At 36.4% G+C, this 24,050-nt stretch overlaps 1 protein-coding gene across 1 annotated transcript; it reads left to right on the top strand.

Moving 5' to 3' along the window:
• Positions 1–1,750: 1,750 nt before the first annotated feature.
• DNAI3 (dynein axonemal intermediate chain 3) lies at positions 1,751–22,572 on the top strand. The gene is made up of 21 exons (XM_041483364.1): positions 1,751–1,820; positions 2,069–2,107; positions 5,542–5,723; positions 6,262–6,366; positions 7,195–7,332; positions 8,788–8,987; positions 9,239–9,355; positions 10,018–10,202; positions 11,124–11,248; positions 11,350–11,439; positions 11,880–11,996; positions 13,382–13,510; positions 15,448–15,521; positions 16,182–16,329; positions 17,079–17,166; positions 17,843–17,973; positions 19,344–19,407; positions 19,768–19,898; positions 20,436–20,640; positions 21,035–21,126; positions 22,387–22,572. Exons 1-21 carry the CDS (start codon positions 1,751–1,753, stop codon positions 22,570–22,572), a joined length of 2,616 nt encoding a protein of 871 aa, XP_041339298.1.
• The last annotated feature ends 1,478 nt before the right edge of the window (positions 22,573–24,050 follow it).

The raw sequence follows: 24,050 nt of genomic DNA, 5'->3' as shown, positions 1-24,050 counted from the left end.
ATATTGGGGGGATGGGGGGTTAAAAACATCATCCCATGCATAGCAAATTTTCAGAATTCTGAAACATTAATTTTCTTTGCATTGGTATCACCATTGCTTTTTGGAAGAAGCAAAAGATTAAAATGCTACTATTCTTCAGACAGACTAATGAAGGGGACTGCATTTGCCATAATCAAGAGAGATTAAAGAGAGATATACACTAACATGCCATGGATGCAGCCTGCCCCCTGTGATCTGCAAGATCCAGTATGATACAGGAAAGAGTCTGAGGATTTATACAATATATTTTTCTACTTTGACTGGAGTGAAAAAGAAATCTGTATAACTGCTATGAGAGTGTCAGACTGCTCACATTAAAGCCAACACCAAAATTTACCTTGAGTTCATGGGAGGCCAACATGTATCCCAAACCTCAGCTATTCCATCAGGCTATAATCCATGACCTATATTTTGCCATCAGTGGCCATCTCCATGCTAAAATTTCGATCAGAGGCTAAGATTATATTGCTTGCTTCTGGAGTATTTGAGAACTGTGTTACAAAACAGTAAACCACTGTTTCTCAGTCTGGGTATGCCACTGAAATTGCAAATGCACAGGCCATAGCATGTTTGTTTTAGCACTCACTATTTTTAGGCTGTTCATAAGGAAGCCCTCAAGATAGAACATTTATTTTATAAACTCACCTTTTTACCTTAAGCATCTTGACAGTAAATGTGCTGTTCATGTGCACAGGCAGACAGGCTGTAGCTCCTGTAAGAGATCATCAGAAATATTTATGTCATGCCATCGTCCCTGAAGGTGCCATCTCTTTCTGTCCTATCTGCATCTACTTTCCTCTTGTTAGTGGTAAAATTGTGATAGCACCCAAATACCATAGGTGATCTCTAGACATTTAAAAAATGTTTCCTGTCCCAGTCAGTTTACAGTCTTAAAAGTGTGAACATGAAGAGGGAGGATACAAACAAAGTGAGAGCCCCATTGTCCTCACCCCACCTGAACACCTCTGGCTCTTCAGTATTAACATGAAGCAATTTTAACACTGCTAAGAGAATTTGGGCCATCCTGATGTCGTTGTTCCATCAGCTGCTATGTGAGCACCTCCCACATGATGGTGCTGTCCAGCCTGAACTGCGTTTCTTCTTGCCATGGCAGAGTCTTTCTTGCCCTTCTGTTCTAATCCTTTCTCCAGATATTGGGATGAAGGAGGGCAAATGAAACAGAAGCAGCCTTCTATACAATATCATCTCCTGCTGTGTGGTTGCTACATTTAAAAAGGCATATATCTTCTTCCCGATCTTGTCCTCCGCAGAGATACCCTGCAATAATTGCAATATTGCAAATAAACTGCAAATAGAAATGCTTTGTGCAGCTGAGTAATGGTTTACACTTACAAACACTGGAACAAACATTTATAACTGGTGAATTTTCACCCATGCTCTTCCCACTTTATCTCAGGTCCTTAGCTTTCAGTAAGGGAAACCTCTATCCTCATCTAACCTGCCATTATTTTGGACAGTGCTCATTTGTAACACCCTGGGCAAAAGAAGTTTTTCCATCTATTACACATGATATGAAAATACAGCTTATTATTTAAAACTGTGACACATACCTTTAGCTGCATATGAAAATATTATTATAATGATAAGCTACATAAGGTTATGGATGAAATTTTCACTCATACATGGTGCATTTTGTTGTCTATTTAAAATTATTAATGAAACATATCTTTCTCTAGAGAAATCTGAAAAAATGCCAAAAGACGTCAAATCCAGCAAGACCGCCTTGAAAGGTTCAAAACCAGCGGCAAAGAAACAAAAAGGTAAAACAAAGCTAAGGAATTGTGAAAAGGAAAAAGAAACACATCTTGGTATGTAAGGTACAGCAACAATAAAACAAGCAGCAACCTGGGCTCACACAAGATCTACCTTAATTATTTTGGCCCCATACATTAAAAAAAATGAGATCAATTACAATATGCTATTTTAGATAAATAACTGAGAGAGGTAAAATTACTCATTATAATTCTGTAACCAACACTACTGATAACATCATGTTATTATATTTCAGGTAAAAATGATGAAGTTGATCTTTCCATGGCCAGTATAGGTAAGTGCTATGATGACTGAGCTTTAAAGTAGTAGTTCTGGAATACTCAAAGCATTTTGAAGCTTCAGCGTTAGTAATGCAGGGAATAAAACCAAATTTTTTTGTTATGAACAGGAAAAAATAGAAACTATTTAGAAATGCAGCTATCACAGTAATTAGAGTGGCTCTGAGTAGCAGGCAGTGCAGCAGGAAACAGGTATGGGTTTTAGAAGAGGTTTTTTTCTTGGTTTGAGAGGAGTTGGGATGGGGGAAATAAGCATCATAACAGCACTGCATAATAGGTTGCAAAATCTTTGCATTTAAAAATAGTTTAGCAACTGAAAGAAAAACATTTTTTTTTATAATTCTTTAATCTTTGCCAAACCATTATTAAATTTCATGAGAAGATTATTTTAGCATATCACTTGAGGTTCTTAGTCACAGATACCAATAGACATCGATTAGCATCTTTTTTTTTTTTTTGGTAGGGGAAAAAAATTAACCATTTAAAAGTCACAATTAGCCTTATATTCAAGTAAAGTTCAGTTTTAGGCATGGCCATAATTAAGGGCTAAAATTATGCAATTATCCAAATTTAAATATATTCTTTTTTCTTAGACACCAAATGATTTACAATTTCTGGTTGTATTTTTCTTTTTAGCCAATTTGTGCAATTATCCCTCAGATACAACTTAAATTGATATTAAAGTAAAATTTATCTATGGTTTACAGGAACAGTCCAAAGGGCTATCTTATCAATTGGCTTGTAATAATACAGCTTTTATTATTAAAAGCTAAAACAGTGTAGCAAACAAGGTAGCTCTAAAAGAAAATGTAAATCACTTGTTTTCCTCCATAATCCCATGAGCACTGGGTGAAAATTGTTCTCTGGTTAGCATCACCAAAATGGCTAAGCTGCAGTTAATGAAAATGCACAAAAAAGTGATCCCTCTGATGATTAAAGTGGTACTTTTAAAATGTGTTTTCAGTGTTCCAGGAGACAGTTAGTAAGAGAGAATTGTACCTCCACCTACTGGCAAATAAGGTTAGAGCTCTAACAACTAAACCACTAGTAGAAACCTGGTGCTGAAAGCAGGAAAACAACACTGGTGCAAGCAAACACTGCCTGTGCAAGATTTAAACACCATACACACACTCCTTAGGCCTGCAAGTGTTCTTTGTTTCTTCCTTAAGGTTTCTTGGTCTTTTTTGAAGTTGTCCTAGCACTAAGAGCTGCTGACTGTTACAAATGATGCAGGTACAATTTACAAATAGAAAAACAATGTGAAGCCTATGATCAGATGTTGAACACTTTTTACTGAAAAAGAGCATTCAATAAAAATGTTTATAATGTAAGAACTCCAGTATCAGCTCCTTATATTATAGATTCTGTTAAAAATAATATTCTGCAATATAGAATTTTAGTTCTTTAGATGGAAAGGTGTAATTTTAATTCTGATCATTGCTTTGTTTTTAGCTTGATCTTACAGCAATAAGAGTTGAAAAAAAAGGTCTTAGCATATCTGTCTTACTCTGTTTCCTCTTGTAGTGATGTCCATTGTATTCTTGCTTAACTTTAATGCATGCTTGTATTGTTTCATCTGGCAATGAAACCTACATCTCTTTAAAAGGATTTTTTTCAGCATTAGCATTTGTGCACAAGGCTATGCACATGATTCAGCATTTAAAAAACAGCACCATAAAAGCTTATTGTTAAGAACAATAATGTCTAAAACAACTCCTGGCTGGGATGTTTTAGGTCTGGTGCTAGCAACAGTGAGTTTGGACTAGATGACTTGGAGGTCTTTCTCAATCAATATCCCTATGATTCTGTAATTTTTGGAAGCATCCACACAGAAATCCTGGAAATCTCCAAGATACCAAAAAGGAAATTCATGCAATATTGTTACAGCTTGTGATGAAAGTGAAATAATGACTGTGCATGCTACAGATTGTATAGGCTGTGAAATAAGTAGTGGACACTAAGTAATCCATACTTGAAACAGTGTAGCATGCACCAGAAACATCAGGCATGCCATTAATTTTAGTGATGACTATGGCAGAGCAGATGCAGTGGAGTAGCAGCACTGGCAGATTTTAAAGGATAAATGTCAGATTCATCAAACATAATGTATTATGTGATAGGATTATGCAGAGATTAAGGAGGATTTATTGTTTTGTGAGTCCTTGCTGGCTTAGATTAGAGACGACTTCTCAAAACGTGCTGACACAGCTGGTCACAATCATTATCTGAGGTATGTTAACTTCTCTTCAAGGCACGCAGAAAGAGGAAAAGCCCCATAGGTGCTGGGAATTAAGATAAAATACTAAGTAATTTAAGCTAAGAAAAGAGACTGAAACAAAGATAGAAAGTATCAGCTATTATCACAACAGCTAGCAAATTTCGGTACAGTAAAACAGTATACAAGTCCCCAAGTCTTTCGGTTTCCAGTTCACCAAAAAGATTAACATCTGCTAACCTACTCAGGCAAAAATGTAGTGGCCTTCATGAGGAATGCTCTTACTAGGGCAGCTGAGACAGAGCATGAGTCTGCTAGCAGGGCACTATAGCAAATTCAGCTAGATGGGCCTGGAGTGATCTTAGCCCTTAGAGCTGTAATGCAAGCTGGAGACAGAAGATGTAACGTGAGAAAGACCAGCATTACATACATTGCCTTACTCACACCTGGCACACAAAGTAAGAAACATTGCATGTTATCCTCAGATTGTGTTTGCAGAGTGCAGCTGACAGGTCACCTACTGCATCCAGCTTCCCCCAAACCAATGAAGATATCCGTGCTAGCACAAAGATAAGAAATATCTTGTTCTGAATTAATAGGAATGAACCTTACAGACATCATGTGTCTAGAAAAAAACAGCTATATTTTATCCAATAAAACTGAAAATAAATATCTGACTTTAATCTCAGTGAGTTTGCTTTAGTCTCATTTGATTAGTGAGAAATAGTCTCTCCTGCACTCTGAACTCAGTGGGAGCCAGATGAAAGTCCAAGATCAGAAAAGCATCCTTACTTGGGAGAAGCCTCACCTAGATTAAACTTTGGCTTAATATGGTGCTGCCCTACAAGGAAGGACCACAGGGTATTTATTCAAAGGCTTTAAGTCAGAACCATGCAGTTTTGCCCCTAATATATTAAAACCAATCCCATTAAATATTTTTCACTGAAGTTGTTAATAACCTGTTCATCAAGAAGAAAAAAAGCCCCCCATACCAGGGAAATAATATTCATTATGTGCAAAATGTTGGGTAGAGTATTTTCAAAGATAAATAAAAGAAATATAATTTGTATTTCATGCCTTCCAAAATACCAAAAACAAAGCTGAGAGATTCAAAGGCATTATGCTAGAAACAGTAAAGACACAGTGTTATCAAAGTATACATGCATGTTTAAACAACACTCTGAAGTTATCATGCAATTTTGCTTTTTTTCAAAGGCCACCCAGAAATCTTTCCTTTGCATTTGACTGCAAAGACCCAAGAAATTTTTAATTGCCAACCTGATGAAGATGTCACAGAAGAAATTTTTTTCAAGTGTATTAAAAAAGAGGATATAATTCAGGACCTGGAAACAAGAGCTAAATCTTCTGATTTCCACCTTCTCAATAAAGTCATCCTAGTATGTAGCATATTTCATTCTCACTTTAAGACTTATGCTCTCAGAGTGTCCATTCTTTTGAAGAGTGGGTCTGTTCTTGTTTGACTCTGTGCAAACACACTGATGCTGTAATATCTGAGTGCTAGAGGTCATGGACTGTTGTTGACTCAAAGTTTCTCATGGCTTGCCATGCATTTTTTTTTTACTAACTTCAGATTGAAAATATGCTAAAAGCAACATATATTAGTTTTGATTCTGTGAACTGAGAGAGTTCCACATATTTGGCTTCCCCTAATTCATGGCCTATTTATTGAAAATTATTAAGACAGTTTATTTTCTGTTTAATTCTCTGTAGGAAAGATTAGTTTTGTCCCACACTCATTTTTATTACAAAATAGACCCCATCTATTCCTTTCAGTTGGCACATGAAATTCTCCACTAAGAATACAAAATCAACTTAACATACTAAATTGGTGTTAGCTTTTCCAGTCACAACCTTATGTTTGTTTTGAGTATTTTTTGTTTTCAGTTTTCCACTATTTTTTTTTCATTAAAATAGGAATATCCAGGGGAAGAACTCTTGGTAATTTTTGATCCAAGCTTCCAGTATGGACAGAACTTTTACATTGTTGCTTCTGAAGAAGCCAAGGAAAATTTTCTAAAGGTAAAATCCAACTATACCAGAGCATTGTTCTCTCTATAAATATTTCAGAATCTAGTCTCAAACAAAGATGTCAGGAATGGTATTGTTAAGCGCCCAGTATTTCTCTAATGGTTAAGCTGATAATGGAAAAATATGTATATCACTGTAAAAATATATTTTATTCTGAGGAGGGCTAAATTAAGGTTTTGCATTTTGCATCAGAGGGCCAGTATAACCCCCACTGCTGCATTTTTTATCATAAGCATTCATTTTCTCTGCCAATCATCAGGTTTCTCAGACATAAAAATAACAGAAAATAAACATATAGAACATTTTCAAATAAGTATTATACTTATTTTTCATAATATCTATGAATATATTCTTCAAATAATGAAAATGTTCTTGAGTTCTAAATAGCTCTAGATAAATAGAACTTGTTCACTGTACGAGAATGTTTATAGAAAGATTATATAATTTTTCAATATGAGTTTGCCATCCAGCATCAGGGAATCAGGAGAAGCAAAAACTAAGAAAAGTAAAATGCTGTTCCAGTCTAGAGGACCTAATGGAAAAAATCACTATAAATTCTTTTTCTATAAAATTATTTGCTTTCAAGACAACAGTCTCACTTTAGTAGTTAGATATTAAATATTATTGGAAAATTCTAATGCACAAATGAACAGGACCTAAGCCAGCCCTATGCAGGGCCACAGTATACCCAGACTCACTGCACAGAGACAAAAGTAAAGAATGTGTGAGTGAAAACTGAAACATGTGTTTCTATTTAATACTTACATTTCAGTAACAAATTTTTGAAAGAGTAACATTTCTCACTGTTTGATATCAAAGTCTTTAGCAGCTGCTGAAGAAAAAGAAGAAACAGAAGAAGAAAACATAGAGGAAACTCTGGAAGTCCACAAACCTTGGGTTTCCCTTGGCAGCGAAAAGGAAGTTGAAGAAGAATCTGTTAGAGAAAGGGATACAAAGGTCAGAATCAACAGATGTTAGTCAATGAAATAAATATAAACTCCCTATGTTTATTTTAAGTTCCTTAAAAAAACAAGTCAGGAAATTGGAAGTTGCAATCCTAGTTTTTCTTGAGGTCTTTCATGAAAACTAACAGAGAGAAATAGAGAAATAGCTAAACTTTTAACAAAAGCTGAAAGTGCTGCAGAAACTTTTATTTTGAGCTATGTTCTCTTTAAGTCTTGCAGATTAGGTATGTATCACCACCTTGGACATAACTATTTTTTAAGGTTTAAGATCAGAAGTCCTGATCATCTTTGATCACTGGCACCTCTGCCACTTTTTGCTCAATTTACCAAGTGACCAGATGACAAGGGAGTCATTGCTCTGTTTCCATGAAGCTCAGTGAAGTGTTCTAGTATATGAATGGCATTTAAGTAGCATGCAATAGTCTTTAAGTATCCACAGGTATTACAAGATGACTTTACAGAAGGACATATGTGATTAATTACATCTACAGATTATATATATGTATATAGAGAGAGACGATGATATGTCCAAAAACTAGATCCAATCACAGCTGTTACCTAATTGGTGATGTGTGGGGCATCTCCAAGTATCTAACTGTCCATGAGTGATTTTTACTCAGTACCTAAGTCCCTCTTCAGGGAAGACTGGCTAAGATTTTTTAATAGCAACTGAACATCTTGCTTACACCTAAAAAGATGTCTGATTGCTCTAAAACTATTTCACAGTCATTCAGTTTAATACATGCACAGTCCAAGAATTCTGTATTTTGCATTCTGTATTGTTGGCAAGGTCCACTTAAAATTATTTTTAGCTTCCTTTCCTTTCCAGTTCTGTGGGAGGTGCTAGGAAAAAGTACCTGGATATGAAACCAAGACAAAGCAATACCTCTCTACTGCCCAAAATCAAGCACCTACTTCTCTTTGTGAGCAGAAGTCAAGACATGTCCCTTCATCCTTCATAGTTCTCAACATAAGGACACTCTTCTGAACTTTTCTGCATCTTCTTCGGAGTACTTTTCTCACCCTAGGCACTGCAGAGGAAGTTGAAATACCTCTCCCAAAGTTAAGAATTCCACCAAGAGGGAAGAGCTGAAAATTAGCCTAATTGGAAGCCTAATTCAGTATTATATATAAGGCTTCCTGTAAATCAATCATTTAATTAAATGTGCAGTTTTGATACTGGATGAATTAGAAAATGTAATTCTCTTGTCCTACTAGCAGTAATCCAAAAATGCTACAACTTCTAGTTTTACAAATACAAACCTGTCTTCTATTACATACGTAGTTTATTTATAAGAGCACTTCAGAATTTCAAAATGCAGAAATACGAGTAAGCTTAACACAGAAAACGTTAACTAATTTTGCATTATATGAATACAGACATTTTAAAGGATGCACTTTCCAAAAGCTTTCTTTTCTGCTAGCCATGGAAATGTATCTTTTCCAGATTAAGTACAAGATCTCTCGAGTTCGCAGGATGTTTGGTGCACCCATTACATTTACTGACAAGAATGCTGCAGATGAAAAAGACAGCTATGCTGAATGCACGGCCTATGAAGATGATACTTTCAGTATTAAAATACTTGAAAGGGATGTGGGGGTGCAAATGGTTCCAAAACTAAGAGAAACTAGTACTCAGACAAAATGGTAAGCATGAGAAAACATTTATCAGCTTATTTATTAAGCTATGCACTGTTTCTTATCTCAACTAAAATTCTGGAGTTACTCAGTTACAAACTGATTAATAGAAAATATTGGACGCTCTGTTTGCATCTTTTTTCTTAAATATTTTTTTAAAGTGTCTAGAAAAACTATATATTTTAATTTTAAACATTGCATAGGTTTCTGTCTTTGAAATGTTTTCTATACTTACATTCAAATTTATTCCAATTGGGTAGGACCTATCCAAAAAATGCATCCACGCAGTATTATCCAAGGCAGCTGTCAAATGAAGCAAAAGCAGAGAGTCTGTCATCTGAGACCCTGAAAAATTTTCTTACAGCAGTACATTTAAGGTAAAATTATTTCAGCAGTACATTTGAAGACTACCTGAAATAATACAGAATACAAGCAAGTACTCTTGTCTGAATGGATCATTGGTCTAGTCAAATACCAATTTTATTTTTTGTTTCTATATTCTTTTTTTCCTTTTTTATTATTACAATATTAACAAAAAATAACTTAATACCTGTTTATATGAAAATAACCATGAAGTCTATGCTATATAGATATGAATGTTGCTTTAAATAGATATCAGAACTCCTAGAGTAGATGGTGATACATCTTTCCAAACAAACTGCAAAGCTGACCTTTCAAACACCACCCACTCAAGCAGACGGTTGTGCAGTGAGCAAAGGTGCTGTCCCACCCATGGCCCTTAGCCATGTCCCATTAAGTGGGACAAGTCCTACTTAATGACATTTTTTGCACAAAGGATTGGACAATTGCTCTGTACTTGGTCCACAAAGAACCAGATACAGTAGCTATTTCTGTTTAAACAGAAGATGGTTTCCTTGCAGTGATACATCACTGAGAAATTAATACTTGATTTTTTAAATAATGTGATCATGATTTTGTGAAAAACAGAAGCTACCTCTTTACAGAAATATTTGTAATTCTACTATTGAGTAGTCACATCTGGATTATTGAAGCGTTAACTGTTCTTTTCACAAAACAGAGTGGAAATTGCACTGCAGCAAAATGAAATTATGAACGTTTTTTTTGATGACTGGAAGGCCCTAGCAGAAGACCAAGAAGAAGGCAAGCCAGATGTTTATCTTAAAGAATACCAATCATTTACAGATGTGCAGTATCTCAAGAACAGAACCATTAGCTGCGTTCGCTGGCATCCAACCATTTATGGTAATGCAGTTACAGTACTGATTTGAGTTTTCAATGATGGGTATTATATGACAGCTATAAAATATGCATCTTTCATAAAACCATCAGCTTTCAAATTTAAAAAGAAATCAAAACTGATTTAGTATCCCTGTTTGAATTGCCAATTTGAGGGAAAATGCAAAATGAGACAAATTCTTCATAGAATTCATATGGGCCATGCAAAGTCCTTTACCCTAATGCACAAGTGGAGATTATAGGTATGAGAAATTTCCCCCCATGAGGTTCATTTAAGCAGGGTTGTGGTGCCAGACTCTTCAGATGGCTCTGCATACCATTGTGCTTGTGCCCATGCCTGGCTCTCAATAGCATGCCTAATACTGGTGGGGAATGTCACAGCCACAGCAGGACATGGCTCTGCCGAGTGCCAGAGAGCATCACAAGACACACAAAATGTCAACTCCTGCTCCCTGCTGTGCATTATTGCTCTGCATGGCCAGACCTAGAGGCACAATAAAGTCCTATGTAAATGCCCCAGCTCCCAGCATACTACTAGCCAACACTGCAGCCTGAGTAAGAAAATTAACTGGGTTACAAAGATTTGTTTTCAAGGTGGGTGGCCAGGACTACATGTCTGTCACATCATTTCAGGTGCAGTATTACACCATTGAGGAGCAGGAGGAAAAAGAGGAGTTTTATCCTGATGCATATGTTCTATGACTCATTTTAAAATAACCTAATGTTAACTAACAAAAATAGTCTCCTCAAAGCAGATCTGAAAAAATAGAAATATACATGGTTAGTTTGTTTGGGGTTTCTTTTCTGCTTGGTGGGGTTTTTTTCACTGTATTCAGAAGGTATAAATATAAGTAATTTAGGATAATTATCAATGTGTTGAAACTTGACTTGTCTCTTTTGAGAAAATTTATTTTCTCTTTTGATTAGGGATTATAGCACTGTCAGCAAGAGAGCAGCCTTCATATGAAGAACAAGTTAACCTTTCTAATAAATCATTGCTACACCAGTCAGTTGTACTTTTCTGGAGTTTGTTTGACCCTCTCTGCCTCCAGGTATTTAATCATGACTTTTAAATATGCCAAGTATTTAAATAACATGAGAACAAACAAATGGTGTGACTATGTCTCAACTATCTTGTTTTTCTTCTCTCTAGTTGGTGTTGAAGGCTCCTGAAGATATTTGCTGCTTTCAGTTTAGTCCAAGTGATCCAAATATCATTGCTGGTGGCTGTGTCGATGGACAGGTTTTTCAATCTTTTAAAAATAAAATAGCACATTTCTGTATTTTCTTCCAGTATGAAAATAAGGGTGAAGAGATGTACTCAACATCCATAGTAACACACAGACAGACAAAAGACAGATGTCACAGAGTCTTGAAGTTCTCTTATCCTGAGCTGAAGCTATGCCTGGTTATTCCACAGCTGAACCATTACCATACAATGCTTTGTAGTACTGATAAATAGGTCAAGTTGTAAAGACTGCTTTTTAGAGACACATGTAACCTTTCTTCTAATTGCATCAAGCTGAAGAGAAAATACTTCAAAGACTTCATAAATTCTAGTGCAGAGAGTGAATTTGTTCTGTTTCCCCAAACCTACACAATTTGAAAAAAAGGGTATTCATGCACAGCATATTAATACACATATACAAATATAATTTGTAATATATTAATTTATCATTGCAGGTTGTATTGTGGGATATTTCTAAACATGAAGAAAAGCTGGAAAGTACAAAGCCTGTTGCTGATGAAATCATTGACTCAGAGGGTGAGCCAAGAGCAGCAGCAGCAGTGGTGGCTGAGGTAATTCCAGGGCTGATGGCTGGATATGGTGTACAGGGGTTCCCCAGCACTGAGCACTGGCAGCACAGAACAGCAGCTGAGTCCTGGGCTGCATCCAAAGCAGCATGGCCAGCAGGGCAATGGAGGGGGATTCTGCCTCTCTGCTCTGGTGAGATCCCACCCTGAGCACTGCATCCAGCTCTGGTGTTCCCAACACAAGAAGGACATGGAACTGTTGGAGCAAGAGAAGGGCCACACAGTTGATAAGAGCACTGGAGTACCTCCTTTACAAAGACTGAGAAAGTTGGGGCAGTTCAGCCTGGAGAAGAGAAGGTTGCATGAAGGCCTCATAGCAACCTCCCAGTATCTGAAGGGAATCTAGAGGGAAGCCAGAGAAGGACTCTTGGTTTGCAACTGTAGTGACAGGACAATGAGTAGTGGGTAAAAATTAAAAGAGAGGAAATTTAGGTTAGATTTAGGAAGAAATTGTTTACTTCGTGAGGGTGGTGAGACACTGGCACAGGTTGCGCAGGGAGGCTGTGGATGCCCCAACCCTGACAGTGTTCAAAGTGAAGTTGGATCAGGCCTTGAGCAACCTGGTCTAGTGGGAGGTGTCCCATGGCTGGGGGCTGGGCATGATCTTTAAGGTCCACTCCAACCCCTTAACATTCTATGATTCTGTGAAATGAAGATAACAGCTGTTAATATGGTAAATGCTTCTGTTGTAAGTACATTGCAGTGTATCTGTATGTCTGTGGAGGCAAAACAGGAGAGGATATCCTGACTCAAAAGAGAGGAGTAGGTAATCTTTGCAATGAGACACTAGAAAGGATAAGAAACCTGACGAGTTCATGAAATCAAACCATTATCACAATTATCATGGTATAATTTTTACTTGTTAGTACACCTTTAAAAGGTTTACTGCACTTCGTGCAACTTATGTTTCAGTGAGTCTGTTCTTTAATGGGCACCAATACACCCTCCACTCTTACCTTACAAAGCCTGTCAAATATAGATATTGTTTGTTACTGAAAGCAATACTGAAAGTATTCTAGATCTTTATGAACAGAGAAAAGGTAGCTTGGAAGATGAGAAGATGATTTCAGTAGAAAAAGACAGTAAGGAGGATAAGCAAAAGAAAACCCTAAGAGGAGAGGTGACATTAATGATGTCTGCCTGTCTGTGGAGGCATGTTGGAAATCTTTTTAAAGCTTTATATCCAAAGGCCTGTTTTGCTGAATTTTTTCTCTCAAATGGAAGGTATTAGACCCCTAAAAAGTTCTATAAACTGATCTGAAATACATAAAAAAGTGTTAACAGAATGCAAAGTAACCTTTTGTTCTTTGATAGATCTACTATTCTATTTTGAAAACACACTAAGATATCTTTTCTTAAAACATGTCTAGCCATTCCCTAAGCGAGTCCAGCAGAGTAGGCTAGAGCCACCTCTAGTGAGACACTGTGCAGCCTCTTCCACACCATATTGTCATACAAAGCCACCAACAGATGTACAGTGGCTACCATGTAACCTTGAGGTGAGTTTAAAATCTCATTTCTCTTTTTATTGCTTTTCTAATCTACTACTTCAGAAATCTTAATGTCAACTCAAGAGAAAATACTAGAGTTAATTATTTGTATCCATTATTTCTCACTGCATTTAGTAAATACTAATAATCTGCTGTGTTCGTTGTGCTTTACAACTGTGCTGTGCTCTCAGTCTGACATGAATCTGCTGCTACTGGAAAAACTTTCCTTAACTTTACAGACAAGCATAATTCAAAATTATAGTAAGCTTTCCATGTTTAAAATGTATTGAATTTCTACTATGAGCAATCTAGCCTGTCACTAAAAATTCCAAGAAATAACTTAAATACCTAAATATCTGGATACCCAAGAATGGCATTATTGTAGTCACCTTAATTTTTCTGGATGCTGCCTGTCTACTCAAAACTTACTTTTTTCATTATGGTTTTAAAGCTCTAAAGTACTTACAGTGTATAGGAACACAGGGTGCTGATTTACTATCAAAGTATTGCAAATGGTGCCAAATTCAATTGAAATGCAAATGTAGCCAAATGCAAAATAATGACAGTGGAAAAGCAGGCCAAGAAGAAGAAAACTGAAATCTTTAAAAGTTTTATGGAAATTATATATCAATAAATTAAAAAAAAAAAAATTAAGACTTCACAGATACTACAGTTCTTAGTGGCATTTCCAGAAAAGTGAGAAAAGGGACACACATATACCATCAAATGTCAGCTGATCCCACTGTTCATTATTGTTTTATACAGTAATAGTCATGGATACTAACTAGTACCAGATGAAAAGCATGAAGAAAGGGATTGGATAGCAGAACATTGTTGTGGTTTTTGTTGTTTGGGTGGGGTTTTTTTTAGTCAAAGTTTAGGCTCAGAAGGCTGTTTTTGTGTTCATCTGGGATAACAGATACAGGAGATCCATGCTTAATAAATAACACTGACAAAGGAGTCACTTTGCCAGTATTTAGCAACATGTACTGGGACATACTTTTTGTTATATAAACATGGAATATGTGTCAGCCTTTGCACAACATAGCAGTTTTTATGACACAGCTCATAAAATCAGCAGTTTTATAATTACATATTAATGAAAAATTATTCAAAGTTATATCCAGAATCTAATTCAGCTTTGCCTGCCTGCATTACTACCATTGTGATTCCAGGTAGACAAACTCATGAATGAAAATTAGAGTAGGCCTAATTTGGCTTTAAAAAAAATAGCTGAAATTTTGCCACATACTTGATAAGTACAGTTTTTGCCAAAATATATCTGTTTTTTACATACTGGAAGTTAGATTTGATTAGCCTATAATCCCTTGTTACCTCTGACATATTTCCTTTCTTCTCCTGAGTAATTAAAATTAATTTGGTATAAACCAATAACTACTTGGTAAATGATAAATAGTATAAAACCTGCAGAACCCCAGATACACAAACTAAACTATAAATAATTAACATTTGAAGGCACCACTACAATCTCACAGTGAGGTCTAGCCAAGTGGTAATTTAGGATAGATGACCCATGGTGTAAACTTGGCAAAGGCACATCACTCCCACTACACTGAACTGTTGGAGACAAATTTCTCAATTACTGGCTCTTTGGTTAAGCTGCATAAAAGAAGTTACAAACTTGGCAAGTTAAAGAGGGCCTGACTTGCAGTGGTACCAGTAAATATTTATCCTGCTAAGTTAATTTAGAATTTAAGGTGTGTAGCAGGAAAAGCTGACATCAGTTCACTTGAAGCATATTTGTAAAATATCTTGACTTTATAAATGCAAATTAATGAGCACTGATTTTCAAACCTTAGCCAAGCAGAAACAGGGACTTAATTTCTAGTAGCCTGTTTTGTGTGTTGAAGTACTTACATATCAGAGTGTGATTTTTGTCTTTCATCATCTTCTTCCCCTGTAATAATTATTACTGTTATTTTCAGGAAAATCAAAAGGGTGGTACTTCTGAAAACAAAGATGAAAAAAAGCTGCAGCTTGTAACCTGCTCCCCTGATTGGTATGTACAATACATACTCTACAAGACATCTTCCAGGGTTCCAAATTGAAAGTATTTACTGAAGTTAAGAACAGGGAAGTCACTGTAATGTCATACTTGAAGCGTGCAGGTCCCTGAGCAACTCCTGTTAGAAAAGGGAGAGAGATATCAGCAATGAGGAAAGATTCATTGGCTGTATCAAACCTGTGAGTGAATGTCCAGAGTAGAACAAAAGGAACAATCAGAGGGCTGAAGATTCCAATGAGATCACAAATGCGAGTGGGACCATTTGCCTTGAATGTCCGCAAATTAATTGGTACACACAAAAATTGGGACTGATCTTCAATTTGAGTTACTAAATTACCTGCTACAGCCTTCAGGAATTTTACCCAGGCAGTGCCAGTATGTTCACCCAATAACTGTCCATAAGCAAACTGGATGAATACTATCTAGCTGCTTTGGTATAATAAACTGATGAAAGGGTGAATAAAGAAATATATTTAATCATTTGCAAAAGGAGCAATTAATTATCTAGCCTTTGTCTGATTTTCAGAGTCTCTACTGTTATAAAAGGCTTGAAGATAAAAGGTTAAAAAAACTCAAGCCTTAAAATGTAAGGAAAATTGCATGTAGTTGCAAACCAAAACACTATAAAATATACATTATACAATTGTTTTGCAGCTCAATATTATTTTGGGCTATTCCATCCATTGAACGTCGTGAACAATTTTTATCTGAGAAAATGAAGGAGGAGAAAAGATCTCGCATGCCCCATGATGATCCAAACACTGATGAGGATTTAGATCTCTCCTGGAAACCTCTCATAAAGGTAGTGTCCACAAATATAGAACACAGAGATCAAGCCAAACTGTAGATATGGCCAGAACTCCATAGGAAAGTATTTTGCTTCCCAATTCTATTTTTTCCAGCAAATTGTGACTTCCTTGTGATTTTCTTTCAGATTATGAAATGAAATATTTCAATATTCCTTTAAAACTTCAATAAAATGCATTTTGAAAAGCTAATTCATGAAAAACAGCATGACTGCTTCTAAAAAACTGCAGAAGGTGCAAAAGTAGTTGTGTAAATACTGTAAGTTCCTGTCAACCTTTTTGGATGCTCTACTGTCTGTCTCAGTGGGTTCCAAATAGTGCAACATGGTCATAATCAGCAGAACCATAATAACTAACAAACCAACATTCTCATGAAAACAGACATAGCAGTTTGTGAAAAAAAAAAGTGAGGATGAAAACAATGTTAGGTAAGAAAAAGAAGTTATAATTTTAGTCATGCTGATCTGTGCTACTCAGAATACCTGCAGCAGACACAGTTTTTGAACAAGCATGACCACTGGAGTGGGGTTGTTTGGGCTTTTTTGCTAGAAACAAAGAAAAATTCTTACAGAAAGAAGGTAACACAAGCACCATTTTTCCCATGCTTGTATGTGAGGCAGAAAATACTGTTTGTGGAGTATTACAAACACACTGCAAAGATCTGTTCCATTACAGCAGAAAGTAATTTAGACTTGTACCTCGAAGATCTGACAAAATGGTTTAGCAAATGCTTCTTTCTGAACAGATAAATCTGCGTGAAAGGGATAACAACACAGAGTATGGTCCCACGAGAATCAGTTTAGGGAAACTGCAGTATCGTTACAAACCCCCAGGTAATATTTTTATTACACCTTACAGAGGAAAATGTTTTCAATAAGCTTGTATTTCAGTATATACATAATAAAAGCTGAGCAACAAAGTACTGTATAGCTGAACACATCTGGAGAAAAAGATTTCTTAAGTATAGTGGTATTCAGTGTGTGAACTACATGTACTGACTACGAAGAGATGTACATGTAAAAATCCAAACTGAACAATTCCATATACACAGTGACTCTATCCAATTTCACTTAAAAGCCTATGCAAATCCCTCACCCAATCTCTTTATCCCTGAAACAATATGTCCTTTTCAGCCATTACAGAAAACTATTTTTAGAAACATAATCCATTCCCTGGAGCAGAGACGTTAGCTCCTGGTAGTGGCAGCTATGGGTGATGTGTAAGGGCAGCTCCCACGGAGACACCGGTGCTGTGTAAAGCTGGCACAGAACAGGATGGTGCCACCCTAAGCACTGTCTGCGTATAAGAAACTCTGACTTCAGAGTTGCAGCAATGGGGAGACTCCACCAGAAAACAGTAAACCTACAGAACAGCTGCTTTACTTGGCAGCCTTGCTTCATATCTCTTCTTGAAATTCCCTTTATCCACAAACTACCTTTACAAGACAAAGGATTTGCCTGGTCTAATAATTCTAGTGTGTAACAAAAAGATGTCACTGTCATTTCCCAGGGAGGGCAAGATCTCGGAGCACACTAAGAGCACCCACCAAAGAGAGCTCATATACAGAGATGAGTACTTCTTCAAGCAAAAATCTGGAACTGCTAGAGAATATATCCACAGACTTCTTTGTTGGAAACGAAGTAAGTGAAAATAATGTATTTCCAATGAAAATGTTAATCCAAGATATCTGAAATACTGAAGAGTTAAATAACAGAGTTTTCGCACACAAATGTATGGACTTGCATGTTTTCTTCAGGTATAACTAAAAGATCTCTCTGAACATGCCACCTTTTACTTCCACTTTAATACATTATTAATATTAATTAATTCTATTATTAATTAATACATTATTAATAATTTTAGCTACATGTTTAAAAATAATAAACCTCCAATATTCAGTAGACTGAACCCTTACTTCAAGAGCAGAATTAGAAGACATTTCCAAAATATATTGAGCTTAACCACCTATTAGGAACCAAAGAATATTTCCTTGTTCCAGAACACATAAGATTAGTAATTTTTTTTTAGTGTCTTCCCACATGTCACGTGAAAACATTTATTTTTCAGTTTGCCCCCCCAACTTAATTTCCCCTCTGGAAATTCCAACTATTCATAACCCGCTACCTACCCTATGCTACTAAAATTCATGGGTCTTTCCCAATTCTGAGTTCATATGGAAATGAAAATTAGGCTCCTAGCTACCTTTTTGCTTCCAGTCAGCTTTTCCCCAAATACTGGAGCAAAGCATGAACTATCAAAACCAAACACCTAATTCTGCAGGAAGAACTGTCTACATGCATCATGGCAAGTAAAGCAGTTTTGGCAATTCATAACTGAAAACTGGTGATGAAAACTATACTGTGTTTTCAGTCATTGGCTGCAAATTCAGGTTTTCATTTACTCAGATCATATTTAATGATGGTGATGCCTTTCCCTGGTCTTAAAAATCAAGAACTAGACAGGGTTAAGGGATAAGGGGTTTTTACCTCAGTATTTATAAGGAGCATTACTGGTGCACCACTTTGCCAAGGTGGGCTATGACCCAATGCACACACGCGACAGATCTTGTACACAATTTATACCTTCCAAATTAGCTTATCCCCAATGGGAGGTCTGGATGAATGGCATGATATTCCCCCATCTGAGGAATTCCCCCTGGATGGGCCAAATCTCCAGTTTACAGGCTATGTTCTAGAGGGGACCTTGGTTTCCCAAGATAATGTAGGGTTTTCCAGCCTCCTGTTACGAGGCCTTTAGGATGTCTGGTCTCCTGGCTAACAGAACACTAGGGCTATGCTAAGGTATTAGACTTAAGGAATTACAAGTATTCATGCTAAAAATACTGAGGATACGTAAAACTTATATAAAAGGTATATAAAAGAAAAGGCAAAAAATCATCTTGGCATCAATGGTTATAATTAAGAAAAGTCCCAACTTAAAAATAAGTCACTTTGAAATAAGCCACCAAGCTCTAACATTAGCATTTGCTTGACTTTTTTTGGCATTACAGGATGGAGAAGTTGTTTATTCTGAATGGAAAAAGAAAATTGATACTAATACAGCAAAACCAGTTAGTAAGTTCAAGTTTCTCAATACTTGTTTAAGCCTTAATATATCACTAACTTTAAAATATTTGTGTCTATACTTTGTCTTTTTAAGGTTCTTGCTCATAGCTCTAATAGTCTCTCTCACTGGTAACACCTGGATTTAACAGTGCACCCTCAAAAGTGAAAGCACTTTAGCTAGCATGAGAAAATAGTACAAAGATATTGGCACAAATCAGGGAAGTAACTAGATTTGTGGCAAAGCAAATTCCTGTACCTTGTGAGTAAAAAAAAGAGGGTGATATCTTCCAGGGCTGTGGTAAGTCCTGCACTCTTGTTTCTTGATCCCTAAGGCACCAGTAACAAGCAACTGCCTTTTTCCTCCCTTAGGTCAGAAGCACTCCCAGAAATACGCGCTCCACACTGAAACTATCAACACTCTCCAGAAATCTCCATTTTTTAAAGACATCTTTCTAAGCATTGGAGGCCAGAAGTTTGCCATTTGGAAAGAAGGAGTTACAGTAAGTTAATTTAACACAGCTTTCCATCTTCACATCAGAAAATTATTTTAGATAAAGCTTAGTAAACTTGCCTTTTACAGAAAAAGTGAAGTGACTTTCTTAAATTCCAGCCTTGTAAAAATCATAGCTTCCCAACCATTCATTTCTCCTGCTAGGGAAATGACTGCTGAACAAATTTGAAGAACTTGTATTTTAGGACAAGGTTTTTTTCATCACATGAAAACAAAGAAACATGGGGGGTTTTTAAGTGTCTCAGGTAGGAGCCCAGGTTAGCTGCACCTGAGAAAATCTCCAGACCACAGATTTTAACAGCAGACAGACAGATTACCTGAAGAGACTGGAAGTGAGATACCAGGTTTTTTACTTCCCTACAATCCTTTTTATCTGCAGCAGGTACAGGAATTTTGCCATTTATATAATTTTCGTAATGGGACCATTTAAATTTTGAGCATTTTCCAAAGACAGAAGATCTGAAGTAGTGACTTGATAGTACTGTTTGATTGCCTGGTCTACCTTTTGTTTTCAAAAAAAATTAAGAATGGACCAATCCTTCAGTCAAGCTGCTCTGCAGGAAGATACACTGCGGGACAATGGTCCTTAACAAGACCAGGAGTTTTCTTCATTGGCAGAGACAATGGAAATATAGATATTTGGGACTTACTGAAGAAAACTCATGAGCCATCTCATTTCCAGAACATCTCCAAATCAACCATCACTTTTATCAGCCCCTCCAGTGCCACAGGTATGTGCATGGTGGTTGTGCTTTACTGTGCTACCCTATTTGCAAAATGGCCCATGACTGAGGTACACAAATCTTATTACAAATGATCTTGTGTAAGTACATACTTCCATAAATTTAACACTGTACATACAAAAATGGATACTTCAGTTCTAAGTGTACTACCATGGCATAAAAGCAACTGAAAATATTTCATTAAAAACAGTCTGTTAAAAGAAAAACATTAAAGGGATTAATAGAATAACAGAGCAAAAAGGTTGAGGGTTTTTTTCTGCAGTGAACAACAAACTAAAAAGACCAGAAAAAAACAAAACCCTCTGTAGTTTGTCTTTGGGTGGAGGTTCATGCTGCTGTTGGAATTTGGATTGTTTATACTTTTTTGTCAAATATCTTTCAGCAGAGCAGCATTTTCTGGCTGTTTCTGACAATCTTGGAGTTCTGCACATTTTGGAAATCTGTCAAACATTATGTCACCCTTCTAGTAATGAGGTTAGTAAGAATTTTTATAAAATCTCTTTGACACTTTTTCCTGAAAACTCCAACACAGAAACAAGTCTGCCTAGAGAAAAATGCCTTCAAATAATGGCAATTAATTTGAGATAAGTACAGCAATATTCTCCCAAGACCACCTGTAGCCAAGCTGGCTTTGTACAGAGCTTAGGTAAGAGTCAGCTAAAGGAAATCTCTGTGACAGGTGGCAGAATTCCACTGTTCCAACCTGGCTACATGAAAACACAATTAAGAGGTCAGCATTTTTTGCCACATCTATAAAATTACACCTTTCATGCAGTAAAACAGTGTTTTAGAGTGCATAGCAATGTATATATACTGAATTCCTTTTTCTTTACACCTTCTTGTCCACATTTGTGTTAAGTATTTCCTTATAATTTGGTAATTCAATTTACATGCCTTTGTTTCTGGTTCTAGTTCAGTGAAAGTACATTTTGAAATCTGTTACTAACATTCCCACTCCTTCAAGCACTTGAAATAAGGACTATCTGTACCAAAAGGCCATGGGAACAATGCAAGCAGTTTTAATTTCTCTTTTTTTCTACATAGTTTTCAGTTTTTCTTTTCCTCCACCTCCCAGCCAAAGATTGAGCTATTGTGTCAGTCTAGCAGTCTTGCCTGCTGCCTAGTCTGTTACTCTTACATCACAAAACCATCTTCCCGTTCTACTGCAGTTTAATGTTTATGTAGGCACTTAAATGGTTTATAAACATCCCATAAAGGTTTGTCACGCACAGAGGTGCAGTAGGTTGCAATAAAACATCACATCAGCAGCTTCATTTTAGTAAAAATAACTTCTCCAAAGCAAGGCAGGAGCTGAGTGTTCTGAGGAAACACATTGCTTCTGCACGGATTACCTGTGCTTTGGAACTAAGCTCTTTAGGGTGCAGAATTATCAACCAAAGAACAGTCACTAATATTTAGATTATATTCATTGTTATCGAAGTATTCACTGAAAAACACTAGGCTGTAGAACAGATTAATAAAAACTAAAACACAGAATCCTTGATAAAATAAATGCATAATGTACTACCAAAGTATTGTAGTTTATGGTTTCTTTGTGCCTGAAGCTGGTCATATCTTTGTATTGTTTTGCTGCAAACTACTGGGATAAGTATGTTTATATATTTATATATTTATATTTCCAATTTAGATAAAATATTAATACCATTCATATCAACAGCAAGAGATCTGTGTCTCTGAGCATGCAATGACTCTTGTTTGTCACTGTGTTTACAGCATGCCAAGGTACTCGATTACTTGGAAAGAGAAGTCAAATATCTGAAGTACTGTGAAGAGGAGTTTGAAGAGTATCAAAAATTTCAAGCCAAAACAGAATTGAAATTGAGCTGGAGACAGAGAGACAGAAAACAGTATGTTACATTTGGAATTGAGAACATTTTCTATGTTTCTTTTTATCTTTAAAATGCATCTGTATTGCTAGACAGGATTTTCCATGAAAAATCAGGATGGACGTAATCAGAATTGTTTAGCATCTCTTTATTTCATATCTATGGTTCTAAAGAATGGAAAAGATGGTCCCAATTCACGTGGTGCATTTCTTGGTCAAATGAACCCCCCTGAAAAAGCATTAGAGTCTATGGATATTTAACAATTATAAATTTGTTCTTCATTTTGCACCAGTTGCTTGGTCAGAGAGTTACATTTTGTCGACTTCCCTATAAACATTGCTCCTTCAAGCAAGGATGGATTCCAGCCTTCAATTCTTTACATACAAATTCTGCCTATCCATTCTTTGGTAAATGGTATAACAACACTAAACTATCATAATAACTAAACTGCCATTTCTTTGGCTGATTGATGAAGCCCATGGTGATGCCTATTTTCATTAATTTGTGACAGCACTGGCACAATCCACTGGAAAGCAAGGGGGTCACACACAGGTTTCAAAGATTAACCGTGCTTTATTGCCTGGTATGTTTTTTTTCCTTCAGCGTATGACTACAGAAAACAAAAGAAGAGATGGAGGATCAAGAAAATGCACATTATACCATGTTTCTAGAGCTGGAGAAGCAGATAGTAATGGATTTAGAAACAAGAAATACTTTCCTCACTGGATGCTTAGAGCTCATTATCACCTTTAGAACCAGCAAGCTTCTTATTGAAAGACCTCTATTTCAGCAGAACATGTTTAGCTTTGGAAATGAAGAATCTTGCAGCGAGAGATTATTGTCTCATTAACCTTATCTATTTGTTTGCTCATAGCGTGGTTAAAGAACAATTGATATGGACCCAGTTTCCCCACTGTTTTTCCTTAATACAGTTATAATGAACATTCTCTTTAAATAATAATTTTCAAAGCTCTGTCAGGACTCTGAACCACTTTTACTTGCTATCATCAGTTTACAAACTTATTGTTACTTAATCTTGGCAAGTGCTTACAAACAGAAAACCAAGTCCATTAAAATATATTGTTCTCTCAAATAAATCAGTATTATTTAGAACAAACAGCTTTTAGTAAGCTCACTGTAGCTGTGCATTTCTGTCAAAAGACAATTATCCCTCAGAGAGATCAAATGGTGTTATACAGAAGTTTTAATATTTACCAGTGTAAATAAGTAACAGCTCATGAATATTAATGCCCACTCTCCATCCAGAGAGGAGTCTTTGGTAAGTGGTTCTGCTGCTACTTCAATAGCCAGGTCAGACACCATGTAACTGAGCAGAGCCTGCCAGGCAGAAATGAAATCTATCAGAGGAGGACAGATTAAACCCTATACGGGTGAGTTCACTCTTTCCATGACTCACCACACTGTTTGAGGGTCACAGACTCCTGTCAAACAAATGTCCATGTGGTCACAGTAGACACTAAAGCACAAAAGACAACTGACACACAGGGGATTTGCAGAAAGGATCTTCAGCTGACAAGCAATAGCCAGCCC

The sequence above is a fragment of the Pyrgilauda ruficollis genome, unplaced genomic scaffold (genome assembly GCF_017590135.1).
Source record: "Pyrgilauda ruficollis isolate IOZ18807 unplaced genomic scaffold, ASM1759013v1 scaffold6, whole genome shotgun sequence".
NCBI lineage: Eukaryota > Metazoa > Chordata > Aves > Passeriformes > Passeridae > Pyrgilauda > Pyrgilauda ruficollis.
This window is presented reverse-complemented; position numbering and strand designations above follow the sequence as displayed.

Bases quoted from the DNA above. Each gene is read 5' to 3' on its own strand.
- DNAI3 (XM_041483364.1), top strand. From the start codon at position 1,751: ATGCCAAAAGACGTCAAATCCAGCAAGACCGCCTTGAAAGGTTCAAAA. The intron at 11,249-11,349 runs GTATTTAATCAT...TCTTCTCTCTAG, and splicing joins TTGACCCTCTCTGCCTCCAG to TTGGTGTTGAAGGCTCCTGA. The intron at 16,330-17,078 runs GTAGTGTCCACA...CTTTCTGAACAG, and splicing joins CCTGGAAACCTCTCATAAAG to ATAAATCTGCGTGAAAGGGA.